General features: G+C 49.4%; 1 protein-coding gene across 1 annotated transcript in view; it reads right to left on the bottom strand.

Annotated features, from left to right (window-relative positions):
- Window positions 1–16,541, bottom strand: part of LOC138961935 (uncharacterized) — a 54,463-nt gene extending 37,922 nt beyond the window's left edge. The window contains exons 1-8 of the mRNA XM_070333618.1: window positions 16,412–16,541; window positions 14,782–14,994; window positions 8,211–13,664; window positions 7,728–7,987; window positions 4,665–7,407; window positions 3,543–3,709; window positions 2,236–2,344; window positions 1,649–1,882 (exon numbers count right to left, since the gene is read on the bottom strand). Coding sequence (XP_070189719.1) covers window positions 1,649–1,882; window positions 2,236–2,344; window positions 3,543–3,709; window positions 4,665–7,407; window positions 7,728–7,987; window positions 8,211–13,664; window positions 14,782–14,881 — 9,067 coding nt within the window. The 5' untranslated portion in view covers window positions 14,882–14,994; window positions 16,412–16,541. The remainder of the gene's footprint in view (window positions 1–1,648; window positions 1,883–2,235; window positions 2,345–3,542; window positions 3,710–4,664; window positions 7,408–7,727; window positions 7,988–8,210; window positions 13,665–14,781; window positions 14,995–16,411) is intronic.
- Window positions 16,542–16,724: the final 183 nt, after the last annotated feature.

The raw sequence follows: 16,724 nt of genomic DNA, 5'->3' as shown, positions 1-16,724 counted from the left end.
TCCTTCACTAAACCGACATCGTCTATCATCTCTACACTACCGTATGCTTTCTATCCTTCACTAAACCGACATCGTCTATCACCTCTACACTACCGTATGCTTTCTATCCTTCACTAAACCGACATCGTCTATCACCTCTACACTACTGTATGCTTTCTATCCTTCACTAAACCGACATCGTCTATCACCTCTACACTACTGTATGCTTTCTATCCTTCACTAAACCGACATCGTCTATCACCTCTACACTACTGTATGCTTTCTATCCTTCACTAAACCGACATAGTCTATCACCTCCACACTACTGTATGCTTTCTATCCTTCACTAAACCGACATCGTCTATCACCTCTACACTACTGTATGCTTTCTGTCCTTCACTAAACCGACATCGTCTATCACCTCTACACTACTGTGTGCTTTCTATCCTTCACTAAACCGACATCGTCTATCACCTCTACACTACTGTATGCTTTCTATCCTTCACTAAACCGACATCGTCTATCACCTCTACACTACTGTATGCTTTCTATCCTTCACTAAACCGACATCGTCTATCACCTCTACACTACTGTATGCTTTCTATCCTTCACTAAACCGACATCGTCTATCACCTCTACACTACTGTATGCTTTCTATCCTTCACTAAACCGACATCGTCTATCACCTCTACACTACCGTATGCTTTCTATCCTTCACTAAACCGACATCGGCTATCACCTCTACACTACTGTATGCTTTCTATCCTTCACTAAACCGACATCGTCTATCACCTCTACACTACTGTGTGCTTTCTATCCTTCACTAAACCGACATCGTCTATCACCTCTACACTACTGTATGCTTTATATCCTTCACTAAACCGACATCGTCTATCACCTCTACACTACTGTATGCTTTCTATCCTTCACTAAACCGACATCGTCTATCACCTCTACACTACTGTATGCTTTATATCCTTCACTAAACCGACATCTTCTATCACCTCTACACTACTGTATGCTTTCTATCCTTCACTAAACCGACATCGTCTATCACCTCTACACTACTGTATGCTTTATATCCTTCACTAAACCGACATCGTCTATCACCTCTACACTACTGTATGCTTTCTATCCTTCACTAAACCGACATCGTCTATCACCTCTACACTACTGTATGCTTTCTATCCTTCACTAAACCCAAACACCTTGGCCACATATTCTGACAAGTTCAACTCCACTCCATGAACGGCCTAACACTGCTCATAACAAAGTGACTCATCCTGGCTCACAGCCTAACACTGCTCATAACAAAGTGACTCATCCTGGCTCACAGCCTAACATCGCTCATAACAAAGTGACTCATCCTGGCTCACAGCCTAACACTGCTCATAACAAAGTGACTCATCCTGGCTCACAGCCTAACATCGCTCATAACAAAGTGACTCATCCTGGCTCACAGCCTAACATCGCTCATAACAAAGTGACTCATCCTGGCTCACAGCCTAACACTGCTCATAACAAAGTGACTCATCCTGTCTCACAGCCTAACACTGCTCATAACAAAGTGACTCATCCTGGCTCACAGCCTAACACTGCTCATAACAAAGTGACTCATCCTGGCTCAGGTCAGTTCATATGGCAGCCAGAAGAAACACTCAACACTCACGCAGGGCCTCGTTCTGGTTCAGCAACCTGCGTACATCCTGGCACTTGACGACGCGACTCCGCTCCACACAGGCCAGCACTTGGCTCTGGACCTGTCGACCCTGCGCGGGCTGAGGGGCATGCTGGGAAGGCTGTGGGCGGCTGGGCGGGAGGTTAAAGCCGACCATGTTGAGAGCCAGCAGGTCTCCCTCCATGGGGTAGTGGCCTGACCGCCACTCTCGCTCTGTCACCACACCTGCACAGGTAACGCTTGACAGTTGATGACATGTCCCAAATCTCAAGATACTTTACAGGAAATACAGTGGAACCTCCCTTTTAAGAGCCCCCAATGTAAGACTCCCTCCATTTACAAAATACTGGCTATAACCACATGCCTGCTATTAAAATGATGAAAAATGACAATGACAATGACGTTGACGATGACGATGATGATGACTACAAAAACGAAGGAGATGATGAAGATAACAACAATGATGACAATGATAACAATGATGACGATGATAACAATGATGACGACAATGACCATGATGATGACGATGATGATGATTACGACGATGATGATGATGATGAATGTTTACATGATCTTACCTGTCCACTCAAAGGTGATGAGCACCTGAGAGCTTGGCCGGTAGGTCTGAGCCAGGACTACCTGCCAGGGCGCCACCTTCTGCTTCTTCTCCTTCCAGCTACGGAACACCTGCAGACACCAAACATGTACTGTGGAACACCTGCACACACCTAACACCTGTACCGTGTAACACCTGCACACACCTAACACCTGTACTGTGTAACACCTGCACACACCTAACACATACTGTGGAACACCTGCACACACCTAACACGTACTGTGTAACACGTGTACACACCTAACACATACTGTGTACACACCTAACACAAACTGTGTAACACCGGCACACACCAAACACGTACTGTGTAACACCTGCACACACCTAACACATACTGTGTACACACCTAACACAAACTGTGTAACACCGGCACACACCAAACACGTACAGTGTAACACCTGTACACACCTAACAGTACTGTGTAACACCTGCACACACCAAACATGTACCGTGTAACACCTGCACACACTTAACAGTAACACCTGTACTGTGTAACACCTTTACACACCAAACACATGTACTGTGTAACACCTGCACACACCTAACAGTACCGTGTAACACCTGCACACACTTAACAGTAACACCTGTACTGTGTAACACCTGCACACACCTAACAGTACTGTGAAGCAACAGAAAGGTGGCAGGAGACAGGTAACCTAATCTTTGCATGGCCATGGAGTGCTGAAGAAATGAGAAAAGAGAAGAAGAAGAAAAGCTGAACTGACAAACAAATCTGCCCCAAACTGAGCTGCAGTACTGATCTGTTTACAAGCTTGTGTTCACGTGTTTTAACATTGGTCAACAAAAACTGATTGTGACTTTCCCATTGGTCAACAACTGACATTGATTTTAACAATCTTAAATGCCAATATTTTGAAAGATGGTTGTAGTAGGCATTTCTCAGCTTAAAACTGAACAAACTAGTTGACGTGCAAACAACCTTTGGTTTATATATATGACGTTGTCGTTGTGGAATTCCCTCAATTCAGGGAATTCAAGCTGCTATCCCTGTGGATAGCTACAGAATTGTGCTACCCAATTTTTTAATTTTGTTTCCCTGCATCCCTGTATTCATGTTTTCAAGCCCTGAGACTTTTGCTCTGATCTTGGGATGTTTAATGTGCGCATGTGAGCACACGGGGGTGTTCGGATACAGAGGAGAGTCTGCACAAAATTGACTCTGAGAAATAAATCCCTAGCCAAACTTAGAGGAAGGGCCAACACCAATATTAAACTAAATGCCAATAACAACAAATGGGGTCAACTCACATCCTCCCATGTCTCGAGCAACAGGAGCTTGAAGCAGATCTGCTGATACTCCTCGATCTTGTCACCATAGGTAGTCAGCAGGGGGTAGAGTTGGCTCAGGTCCACTACTGGTGGGGGGGTCAGCTCCCCCCCTCCCCCCCTCTCTCCCGCACGCTGCACCTGCTTCTCTGAATAACAACAGTATGGCAGATTTTTTGGATTGTTTGTTTGCTTAACGCCCAGCCGACCACGAAGGGCCATATCAGGGCGGTGCTGCTTTGACATATAACGTGCGCCACACACAAGACAGAAGTCGCAGCACAGGCTTCATGTCTCACCCAGTAACATTATTCTGACACCGAACCAACCAGTAGTATGGCAGATTTTGTTTGTTTGTTTGTTTGCTTAACGCCCAGCCGACCACGAAGGGCCATATCAGGGCGGTGCTGCTTTGACATATAACGTGCGCCACACACAAGACAGAAGTCGCAGCACAGGCTTCATGTCTCACCCAGTCACATTATTCTGACACCGGACCAACCAGTCCTAGCACTAACCCCATAATGCCAGACGCCAGGCGGAGCAGCCACTAGATTGCCAATTCTAAGTCTTAGGTATGACCCGGCCGGGGTTCGAACCCACGACCTCCCGATCACGGGGTGGACGCCTTACCACTAGGCCAACCGTGCCGGTCTAGTATGGCAGATCAGAAGCATCGTTCTCTGTGATAAAATATAACACACACAAATACAAATAAACATAGAAACTGTGTGTCCCCAAAATCAACATATGGCTGCGTAATTGGCAGGGTAAAAAAGGTAGACGTAAAAAAATTCTCATGCAAAAACATGAGTGCTCCTGGAGTTTCACTGCTTTCAGCCCATGAGTGCAGAAGAAGAAGAAGAAGAAGAAAGTGTGTCAATGAGATAAGTCTTCCCAGAAAGGCCAGAAAACACGTGGTTAAGGAAGCATTCTACAATTAGCTGTAGACATCTATTGATCACCACAAACAATCAGAACACAATGTTACATTTAACATTTGCTCACTTTGAAACACCGAACTTTACTCAATGAATCCACACACATACAAATGCACGCTTGCACAGTTGCGGGCACAAGCACACACATACACGCAGCACTCACCATACTCGATCAGCCAATGTGGCGACCATCGCAGCAAGTGGATCAAAAGGTCGTGAGGCCCCAACAAACTCTTGCCAGGCGCCACGTTTTCCCCGGACCCTGACGCTTGGTTACTCTCCAAAACCAGCGGCTTGAAGACAAACTCTGGTATCGTCGATTGAAGCTGCTGTTGTTGTTGCTGATGCTGTTGTTGCTGCAGTTTCAGCTCTTGGAGCGGCGCGAGTCTTTTCTGCAAGGGGTTGCCAACAAAGTGAGGCGCTTTTTTCCCTGCGGCTGTGTTCTTGGAGCTGAGCATTTCCTGGAGGGTGGGGAGAGTTTGGTCGAGGGGGACGTTAGGGCGGTGCGGTGGGAGGGGGGACACGCACCTGTACTCCGGGGTTAGGTTGAAACGAACCGTCTTCTTGCCCGCAGGCCCTGACCTGACCGGTACCATCTGGTCGTCACGCCCACTCTCTTCCTCCCCCTCCCCTCTAGGGCTGATCTCCGACCTCCGTGGTGGCGTGGGCGGCCTGGCTCTGTCCTTGACACTCACAGTGTCACCGGGTTCTGTACACACCACTTCACTCACTGTTGACACCACTTCACTTGAGGATCGGCTGGCAGTCGTCACGCTGGCCTGTCCGCGCTGAGCTGTGCCTCGTGAAGTTGAGGCAGCTTCAGCAGCTTGCCTTTCCACAGAGACACGCACTGCCTTCTCCTGTCTGGAAGAGCTTGTGGCGAGGACAAATGCTCCTTTGGGTGGAGCACCTTGCTCAGATATGGGACCTAGCTGTGGTGACGGCGTGTGTGATTGTTGATGCTGGTCGGGCACTGTGTGTGTGGAACTGGAAAGAGCTGCGTCTGTCTTGGCCTGTTTGGAGGAAGGTGATGCAGACGAACTACCAGAGGAATGTCGTCGCTTTCGCCTGACTCTCTCACTTTCACTGTCTTTACCGCCTTTCTGTAGTCTGTCTTCACTGTGTGTGTGCCTTTTGTTTTCTTCCTTGTGTGAGCTATCTTTGTGCGTTTTGTCTTTGCTGGGTTCACCGTGTTCCTTGTTCTTCCTTTGTTCACTTTCCTTGTGCTTTGTTTGGTCACTTTCCTTGTGCTTTGGTTGGTCACTTTCCTTGTGCTTTGTTTGGTCACTTTCCTTGTGCTTTGTTTGGTCACTTTCCTTGTGCTTTTGTAGGTCACTTTCCTTGTGCTTTGTTTGTTCACTTTCCTTGTCCTTTGTTTGTTCACTTTCCTTGTCCTTTGTTTTTTCACTTTCCTTGTGCTTTGTTTTTTCACTTTCCTTGTGCTTTGTTTGTTCACTTTCCTTGTGCTTTGTTTGTTCACTTTCTTTGTTCTTCTGTTCTTTACCCTTGTGTTGGTGGTGCTTGTGTTTTCTGTTTCCTTTGCTGCTCTCTCTGTCTTCTCTCTGTCTCTCGTTTTCTTTGGACTTTCTGCGCTCTTTGCTGTGCTTCTTATCGTCTTGTCTGCCCTCTGCTGTTTTGCGCCTCTTGCTGTGTTCACTGTCTTTCTCACGACCATCACCTCTCCTGGAACTCCCTGTTTTGCGCCTCTTGCTGTGTTCACTGTCTTTCTCACGACCATCACCTCTCCTGGAACTCCCCTCCCTCTCACCACTCTTCCTACGTTCAGCATCCTGGCGTTCACCAGATCTGGGAACGACACTTAGCACAACATCGTTAGGTCTTGACCTCCCTGTGTCACTAAGCTCACTGTGCACATCATCGCTTCGTCTTGTCCTCTCACCGTCGTCATGTTCACTGGAGTCAGTTGTGCGCACCGTACCACTGCTGTGTCTCTCCCTGGTGGAGGCAGCCACTGGGTTGGACTTGACGCTAGCAGGTTTTGCTGTACGGCCGCTATCCACACTTCTGTCACTGGGTGTGGGTAATGTGGGTACTGTGGGTATTGCCCTGTCATTCAGCTTGTCGTGACTGCTGGCTGATCCTGCTTTGTCTGAAACTGTACAGCTTAACTTTTCAAAGAGAGAACCAGATATTGCACTTTTACTGCTCGACCGACCGGTATCCCGTCGTTCCTTGTGTCTCTGCGATGTTCCCATACCGCTGGAGAAGGTCCCCTCGCTGTCGTTTCCCTCGCTGGATATCTCCGCCCTCAGCTGATCAAAAATGTTCTCCCTCTTAGCGGCAGAGGCAGCTTCGTGGCGGCGTGAAGCCGATTTTGCAGCGTCCAGGTAATCACTGCTAGAGGTGCTTGAAATGGATTCAAGCGAGGGGCTGCGAGATCGTCTTGACCGGCCGTCTGGCTTTGACCTGGTATCCTGCTTTGAACTTTGACCCTCTGGCTTTGACCTGGTACTTTGACCCTCTGGCTTTGACCTGTCACCCAGCCTTGAACTTTGACCCTCTGGCTTTGACCTGTCACCCTGCTTTAAACTTTGACCTTCTGGCTTTGACCTGTCACCTTGTTTTGAACTTTGACCCTCTGGCTTTGACCTATCACCATGTTTTGAATCCAGTGATGATCTGTGTTTCTGCCTGGAGCTTTTCTCCTCCCTTGAATCAGTGAATGAACTTCCAGAGTGGCTGGAACTTTTATCCTGTTTTGAAGCAGTGGATGAATTTTTTGCCTGGCTCAAACTTCTCTCCCTCTTTGAGTCGTCAGATGAATTTCTAGAACGACTCTTAGCTTTTTCCTCTTTGGAGTCCGTGGAGGAAGAAGTGGAAGCGCTGGATGAAGTCTTTGCCGGCTGTGCCCTGTCCTTGTCTCCTGAAGGTGCGTCGCCATGGCGCTACAACATGAAAGGAAGCAAAAACATGTGACCACCTTTACCAAATGGAAATACCAAAAATCTGTCAGTTATCCTTTGACAGCGCTAGAAAAGAAGCTATACGGCCCCAGAGAGGACTTGGAGAGGACAGCACGTTTCGCCCTGCAGTCCGGACTGATGATCTAACAGCGAACGACAAGAAGAAGAAGAAGATCACAACTGGAAATGGGAAACGGCAGCTTTGTTCTAATTTTATTCCTGAAAAGTTCTGAAACTATTTCCATTGAAATTCTCAGTCAATCATGACATGACAATTTCAATCTGTGAGCTTCCGTACATACCTTGTGCCTGTGACCCGAGTCTTGCCCTGGCTTTCCCTGAGGCTTAGCAGACCCAGCAGCACTGTGACGTCTTGCGTCTGACTTGGATGGTTTCTCCTGCTGCACTGTCTTTTCCCCCTTTCCTGCGTCAGCTTGGATCTTTGTGCTGTGTTGTTGTGACGACTCCTTGCTTGGCCTGCCTGGCGTCTTGTCCTGCTTGCCATCCGTCTGTGTCGACGTTCGTTCTGATGTGGAGACACTGCCAGTGGTCTCGTCCGATTCTGATATCAGAAATATCACCACTGTAGCTGACAAATAGCATCTCTGGTTAATTTGCAAAAGGATAACGAAGTGTGCGGCCGAGTAAGACACACACACACACAAACTTCAGTTCAAATTAGATTTTGTTTGACAAAATAAAGAAAAAGGTAGGATTTCATAATTTAAGACTGTGTGATCGACAAGAAGGATAAGATAATACAAGACAAATGGTGCGTAACCAACCTTGGGAAGGCCTGGAGCAGGTGGCAGACGAGGCCGATGGCTGTTGGTTACCCCTGGCCCTGGCCTTGGTCAGTCGCTCCTTGGACACAGGAACCACGTTGGTCATCAGCGGCAGCCCCATCCCGAACACCTGCTGCGTGTCGGGCAGCTCAACGTCAGTGTCAAGGTCACACTGCGGGATGACCTCCTTGGGTCGAGAGGTCAAGGTCAGCTCAGGGTGCTCGATGGCCTTCATAAGGCGTTCCTGCATCGCCTGTCGCGCCTTCTTCGTGATGTCAGAAAGGTCAGGGGTCGCTGGACCTTTGCCTTGCTTCCGAGACCTCTTAGGTTCTGAGGGTTTGGATGACTTGGGCTTTGAAGGTTTGGATAACTTGGGCTTTGGGACGACAAGGTTTGGCTGCTTGCTGAGCCAGGCTGGGTCTGACGAGGTGCTGGCTGCCCGCTGGTCTCTGGGTCCCGGCTGGTCAGTGGACGCTGACCGCAGGATCCCCTTGGGGGGAGCGCTGGCTGCTGTGTAGGGAGGGTCAACGTGGGAAGTGGTCAAGCTGTGTTGCTGCACGAGCTCCCTGCGTGGGACAGGCCCCTCCCCCTCGCAGAGCTTCTGTTTCAGCCCCAGCCGCTTCCCTCGTCTCCGCTTCTCTGCCTGGGGAGAGATCTCCATTGCTCCCACAAACATGTTCCTCTCCTTGATCTTCTTCATCGTCTCACGTGCATCTGCGAAGGATTTCTTGGACGACAAAAGGCAGCTACTCTTGCTTGCTGCTTTCCCCCTGGGGCCTAGCGACTGGTTAGAAGGTGTATCGTCAGGGTCTGATACACAGATCTCATCTTGCTTCTCCGTTTCTTTCTCTTCTTCCAGGTCAAAGTCAGAATCAGATATCAACTCTAGATCCGAGTCCTTGTCGGCAACCACTTCTGCCCTGGGAGGAGTTGCAGCGTCTGTGTCACTCTTGACGTCTGACTCTGAGGAATGTTTGCGTTTCTCTCCTCGCGTGTCAGCCTGGTCTTCGCTGTGGTCATCATCAGAGTCGGACGGTGAGCAAGGGTCAAGCTGTGTGGCTGCCAGGTAGGGGTCAAAGTCTCGCTGCGTGGCCATGGAGTAAATGTCCACCTCTGTCTCCTCGTCCTGTTCATCGCTCAACACATTGTCCTCAGCCAGCGTCTGTGCATCATACAATCTCTTCTGCTCAGAACTGGTGGACCTACGTAGTTCACTTTGCTCCTCTGCTCCAATTTCAACAGCATCAGCATCACTGTCCAAGCCAGAAAAATGGTCCTCTTCCGCTAGTGTGGCGCAGTCAAATAATCCATCGACTTTCGCTTTGTCGACGTCTTCCATGGAGGCCTTGCTTTTGTCCTTTGAAGTTTCTCCTTCTGACATAGTGACCTGTTCTTTGACCTTGACCTCTGGAGTTGAACTCAGGCTAACGACGGAGATGTTGTCATCACTGCTGTCCTGTGTGAGGTCGACAACGGGGGACGCTGGCTTGGAGCGAGGTCTGTGTGAGATAGAGTCCATTGTCTGGAGGAAGGCGGGCTTGGGGTGCAAGATGTCACTTACAACTCTCCTGTCCACCTGTTTGCCTGCTTGACCCTTATCACCTTGACCCTTGCCAGCGGTCAGCTTTTCCATGCCACCCTCACTGCTCTGCACGCTCTGTCCGGACGTCTGTTTCGACAGAGCGAGGGAAGGCTTGTGTGTGTGACTGCTGTCTTTGGAAGTAGAAGACTTCTGTTTTAGTGGAGGAGGGCAGTGAGATTTGAGCGACGGTTTAGTAACTGGTGCTTCCTCGTCAATCTGAGTGGCGGCCATGTACAGCGCATCATCCATGTCATCATCCATGGCATCATCAAAATCCTCCGTCTTCACATCTTTCTCATCTTCAGACTCGGACTGATTGGGCCGTGGCGAGTCTTTCTGCTTGCTGTTACCATCGTCATGGTCGTCATGATCATCAGTGGTCATCAGAAGACTGTCTACCTGGGTGTCCTTGAAAAACACACTGTCAAGGTCACCACCATCAGCAACCTCATCAACAGCTTCGTCCTCCAGGGTGAGCTGGGAAAATATCGACAACTTTCCTTCTGCTGCCATCTTCTCGTCTTGTTTCTGGTTTGCTTCAGCCTTTTCATCTTGTTTCACATCAAAGTCCCCAGAGGCCGCCAAAAGGTCGTCATCATCAGCAGAATCCATGGCAATGTCACCGTCACTGTCAGAGTTCTTCCCACAGGCCTTGACCTCCCTGATCTTCACCTCCCCGTCTTTGCTCAAGGCAACGCCACTGTCACCGCTTCTTTCGTCGTCATCGCTGTCTTCATCGGACAGAATCTCGATGGGCTGGGTGTCCCAGATGTCTGCCCAGGGGTTGCCCCCCTCATCCCCCTCGGTGTCGCTGGGGGCTTCGTTCTTCACCTCTACCTGGGTGAAGCTGGTAAACATCTCTTCCTCGTCAGAGTCGAACACCACCACCTGGTCGTCCTCCACCGTGTAGCCCACAAAGTCTGCCTCTGTCCCGTCCTCTCCCCCAGCACCACTTGACCCCTCCTGTTTGACCACCACTTGTGGGCCTGACGGACACAAAGAGAACTGCAGGTCAGACATGGAGGGCTGAGGTGTGGACATGTGTAAAGTCATGTGTGTCCCCGCGCCAGGTGCTCCAATCACACCCTCCTCAGCGTCCGACAGCAATTTCTCATCGGCCTGAGAGAGCTGGGGTGCGGGCAGGTCCTCAAACAGACACTGGCTCTGGTCGCTGTCGCCATCGTCCTCATACTGAGAGGCGTTCTGCACAGTACAGCTCCGCTCAGCGTCCACCTTCTCCTCTTTCTTGGGCAGCAGCGAGGAGCTGGACAACATGGCCCCCTCTCTCTCCGCCTCCCGTTTCACTGGCTGTGTGGTCAGTCCCTGGGGTGTGGGGAGCGAGACAGAGATGGTCAGACTCTCTGCAGCAGGACAACCTCCTCCCCTTTCCGTGCCGGCTGACATGTGCGAGTGCTCAGTGATACCAGCGATCGGCACCGTAACACGAAAACCTCGCTGAGGAAATCCGGCCTCTCTTTTGATGCTGTACACAGGAGAATCATGCGTGTCACTGCTGCTTGCCGTAGCAGGTGACGTAGCAAAGTTTCCTCCCCGTTCCTCCCGCTCTCTCTTCACCTGGCCCAGGGCAGCTGCGGTCAGTGCCGACCAGGTGCTGCCGTCCACTGTAGAGCCGGCGCTGTCAGCAATCACGCTGGATGACTGTCTGGTCAGTGAAGGCGGCTGTGTGGACTGACCGCTGTCTGAGATGGCACTGGACGACCTTCTGGTCAGCTGGGGTGGGGGGAGGGACTGGCCGGACACCTGTCGCTGGAGCATGGAGGGAATGCTGGGAAGGCTGTGCAGAGTGGGCGGAGCCTCCTGACTCTCAGTGTCAGACGCTTCATAGGGCTGAGTCATGTCAGAGTCAAGTGATGTCTGACTTGTTAGCCTCTTACATGCTAGATCCACAGTGCTGGCGCTGCCGGTACTGTGATGAGACACGCTATTGCTGGAACTGTGGTGGGACACATTGCGAGACACACTACTGCTGGTTCTGTCTTGGGACACAGTGTGCGACACACTGGGCTCTAACACAGCGTGTGCAGTGGACTCAGCATTCCTCACAGCCTCAGCCCCATATGAAGCCTGCTTGGTTCCCTGGCTCCTCTTCTCCACAAAGTCTGGTCGACCACTGGGAGTGCCCGAACCCTGCATGTCTTGTGTCTCCTGCTGGAGGATGCTGGGAGAAAGCTCGGGGTCTGTGTCTATGACTACAGGAGACATGTGGGGATACTCCTGGGTGGGATCCTCGTACGTCACAGTGCACTCACCACGATGGCCAGCGGAGAGTTGCCTGGTTTCAGTGTCCATGGCTCTGCCTGGTCTGTGTGTGTGTGCAGGTCTTGCATTCCCTGAGGGTTCCACATCGCTGTGATGGGCCGTGCTTTGGGACACAGGGGGCGGCCGGTGAGTCTTCTTTCTGCTCCCCTTGGACACTGACCTGGGGGCAGTGGCTGGCTCGGTGTCCGAGGCTGACCCCACAGACTCTATGTCAGCGTCGGAACTGCTGGCGTCCCACGAGTGACACTCGTTCCCTGGCCACCGAGAGCTGGTCTCTGACTGGCGTTGTGTTGTCTGTGAGGAAGATGGTAGTGCACACACATCACGCTGTGCTGTCTGTGATGATGATGATGATGATGATGCACACACACCCCCGCCAGCCATCCCTGTCTGTCTCTGACTGTTCTGCCTGTGCTTGGACTGAAAGGACACTGTCGGTAAGACCAGGTCGCCCTCCTCGTCCTCTTCCCTGTCAGCACTCGGTGAGGGAATGCTCGGCACACGGGAACAAGTAGTTGCAGGCTTGCTATCAGAAGAGGGTTTACACTCAGCACTTGACCCTCTATCCTCATCTATTTCTACGACTGTCACTTCTTCGTCATCATCATCGTCTTCATCATCCGACTCGAAAGAGACTGTCTGCCACACAGCCCCAATGTTATATTCTGAAGAACTCCTGACAGGTGTTGAATCCAGCAATTTATAAATGTACCTGGGCTCCGAGTGTTTTGTTGCTGAACGCCCCGTGCTGTGTTCGGGTTTAGAGGCAGCATTGCTGTTCATGGAAGTGGGGTGTGAAGCAGGCACAGATGAGACAGGTGCAGGCACTTTGGAGACAGAGGCAGTGGCACCTGATGCCGACAGCGTGGATGTTTGGGTGACACTGGCGTTTGACTGTGACAGTGCCGGCCATTCACTGGCTGACAATGGTATGCCGGCGCCAGGAGTTTTGAAGACAGCAGATTTTGGTACGTTTTTCACAGGTGTCTCTCTCCCCTCTCCCTGCTCCTCCTCACTGAAGTCAGTTTCACTGATGGTCTCCACACCGCTTGTTTCAGGCACTGCAGTGTCTTCATAGCTCAGCGCCTTACTGACTGTGGTCCCTGTTCTCGCCACATCCCTCTGACCTTGCCTGCCCTTCTTGCCGCACAGCGATAACATGACCGGCTCATCCGGTGAGGACACTGATACCAGCTGTGGCCTGACGCTAGAAGACCCCAACAGCCTGGCAGGGGTCTCTCTGTGCTGTGTGGAGGACTGAAAAGGGCTGTGCCTGCGCTGTGTCTCTCTGTGCTGTGAAGAAAAGTCAAACAGCGGTGTATCTCTGCCATGTGCTTGGCGAGCAGTCTGTGGCTGTGTGGAGGACCCCAACAGTGTAAAAGGGCCGTCCCTGTGCTGTGTCTCTGCGTGCGGTGCTCGACGTGCAGTGTGTGACGACGGCACCCTGCACGTGTTTCTAGCAGTGTGGGCAGGTACATGATGCGCTGACACACCCAATTCTCTGCGACCGCTTGATGTGAGACCAGTTTCTGTCGGTGTGGACCTTAAGATCTGTCTCTGGCTGTCATGCTGGCTGGAAGATGTACATTTTCCTGCAAGAACGAGCGAACAAAACATCAGAATTAAGGCAAAAAACACAAAAGAAAAAAACTGAAAATCAAACAGGTAAACAAACAACAAAAAAGTCCTTGCAGTTTTACAATCTTCCCAAACGCATAATGACTATACAACACTAAAGCTGTCCAGCTAAAAGGTTCATGAACTATGCAAACACAAAACAAACTTTCTTGAGATCATCATTATCATTAGGCCTAAAAAAAAAAAGGTGTGGTTACGGTAACCCGACCTACCCTATTTTTAGGGGCCGACCCTATAAATTTTTATTACATTTGTCAATAAAAAAAATAAAAAAAACCAGTGCAGAAAACGCAATGAAAGCGAAAACGCTCGAGTCGCACACTTATTTCCCTGTCAAGTAGGTTTAATTTGTACACATTAGAAAAAAAGTTTTAAAAAAAAGAAGTGATTGCCTAGGTTCCTAGCCTATTTTTTTTGGCTATGTTACCGTAACCACACCTATTTTTTTTTTTTGGGCCTTATCATCACCATCATCCTCATCCTAATTGTGCCTGAAGACAGTTTACCGTACTTTCCGGGTCATAAGGCGCGACTTTTTTCCTCGAGTTCGACCCCTGCGTCTTGTATAACGAAGCGCCTAATCCGTGTATGAAATACGAAAAAAATCAAAGAGACCGCTTGAGTACCAGTCAAACAACTTGTGATAATGCATGTTTCAGCTACTAGGTACTGCCCTGCCTTTGATCTGGCCGCACACACAGATTTCCACTCTGTTAAACTCGGTCACTGACCGGTCACTGACCCCGATGCAGGAAGTGTTTCCTCTCTCAGATATGACAGGGGAACCACCTCTCATGGCAAAAACTGGGTCATTGACCCCTGGGAAGAAGGTCGTGTCTTTTAACAAGGCCACCCAGCTATCACAATGCCTTTGGTCACTGACCCCGATGCAGGAAGTGTTTCCTCTCTCAGATATGACAGGGGAACCACCTCTCATGGCAAAAACTGGGTCATTTTGGTGCGCCCTATTGGCCCCCTGCGTCCAATGGGTGACTGGATTACAATTTTTTTTTAAAAGAAGGGGGTGCGTCTTAGATAACAAAGCGCCTTGTCACCCGGAAAGTACGGTACCTCTCTGGCTGTGAGTGAAGGGAGCCTGGGAGTTGTTTTTCAGGTTGAGGAGTCTGGCTGGGATGAGACAGTCCTCGTCACTGTCACTGTCGGTGTCCATGCCTCATGCTCCCATATCTCATGCTGCACCACTCTATGTTCACAACATTTCAGTCACTGCAGTTGTTGCTCTCAAAACCTCAAGGTGCAGTCATTGCTGCTACTGCTAGAGCCCTGAAAAAAAGAAAAGACAACATTATCAGTATCACTCATTGCTGCTACTGCTAGAGCCCTGAACAAAAGAAAAGACAACCAGGGTTCCACATCACGTAGAATTAAGGGTATAATACCCTTTGACCCTCCAAATCACGTACGAGATGCTCTCTGAAGAGGTATAAATACGTAACTGTTTTCTTCCAAAGAGGTTAATAAAAAACGTACGAGTCAAACGCTGAAAGGGTATAGCCTTTGCTAGTTTACAAGCAACAGCACGCAGGCCGCCTGCTCTACTGAGACCACTGAAGTACACGCCGTGTTCGTGCCACTCCTCTGTCGACACTGACACGCCGTGAAGCAGAGGTTGCCTCCCTTGTCCTCAAACTGCGCGATATCTTCAAACTGATCATCTCGATGGCACTGTTCGCTTTAGCCTGTCCGGTGCTGTCGCCTGCTCAAAAAAATGCCTCGCAAAACGAAAGAACAAAAACCCATCCCGAAACAGACAAAATTGTCATTTGGCGGTTGCAGCCAGAGCAGCAATGAGTCAGTATCAGTCAGTATCATTATGGGTTGCAGCAATAGCAGTGCTCAGTGAGTCAGGGAAAGACAAGGTGTTCCAGCAAAAATGGATGAATGAGTTTCCGTGGCTTGAAAGGACCGAATGCATTGATACACTATATATATACATGTATTGTCACAACGTCAAAATGGCAAAGGTGATAACTACCAGACAGGCAATCATATGGGAAAAAAATGACATTTCATGGATACACCGATTGTCACTCATACCCTGTGAAAAATCTGGAAGGGGTATAAGAACCCTTTACTTTTTTCCTGAAAGGGTATGAATACCCTTGACTTTTGGGGTTGTGTGGAACCCTGAGTCAACATTATCAGTATCACTCAGCTGTCTGGCCCGTGCATGGCAAACCTCCGGAATCCCAGAGTCAAATTTAATTGTGCAAACTTAATCTGCCACAGTGCCAGCAAGTCAAATTTAAGGACAGCCAAATTTGGCTTGTTTGAGTAAAGAAATATCATAGCCTATCCTAAGCATATTACCAAAACATTTTTGTTATACAGGCCGATTGATCCTAAGTCGACGTTTTACTCGAATAGTCAAGTCTGTCTGAATCCAACTTTCTACTTTCAGTTTCACTTTTGCTTCTGCTGGATAAAAACAACGGGCTAAACCTGGACATCAATGCACATTGTTAAAGTATATCCGCGCGTCGTTTTCAACAGCATGCTTCTTATGATTGTCTGTATTAACGATTTTTAAGTGAGCATACTCGTTCAATTCATCGGAAAACATTTGCTCAGTTATTCAATATAGATCTACCCATACAAACGACGACAGGACATCATACATTGCGCTACACTGGTGCAATAGAAAGCAAACACAAGCATAATGACCAAAAATGCGACCTACCAGCACAGGGCCTGAAGATAGTTTACGACCCAGAGATGATTTCACTGAAGAAACTAAAACAGAAGCAGCATCTGCAAACTTTGATTGTTCACTTCGTTCCTGGCACAACTCAAATCTTCAGCAACTTGCTCTTTCGCAGGAAGTGGCTCGTGGAAGGGAGAGCACTTTGTTTCGGTGCCCCTTAGTTTTGATGTTCACTGACAAATTAGACTTTTTCCAGCCGAAAGCGAATATTCAAAAATTACCACTGTTGATTTAAGCTTACCATATCGTCTAGGAAAAATAATGGTACCGGCATGTGAATAAAAAAATG

The sequence above is a fragment of the Littorina saxatilis genome, linkage group LG3 (genome assembly GCF_037325665.1).
Source record: "Littorina saxatilis isolate snail1 linkage group LG3, US_GU_Lsax_2.0, whole genome shotgun sequence".
NCBI classification, from domain to species: Eukaryota; Metazoa; Mollusca; class Gastropoda; order Littorinimorpha; family Littorinidae; genus Littorina; species Littorina saxatilis.
Note: the sequence above shows the minus strand (reverse complement) of the source record. Positions and strands in the feature narration are given on the sequence as shown.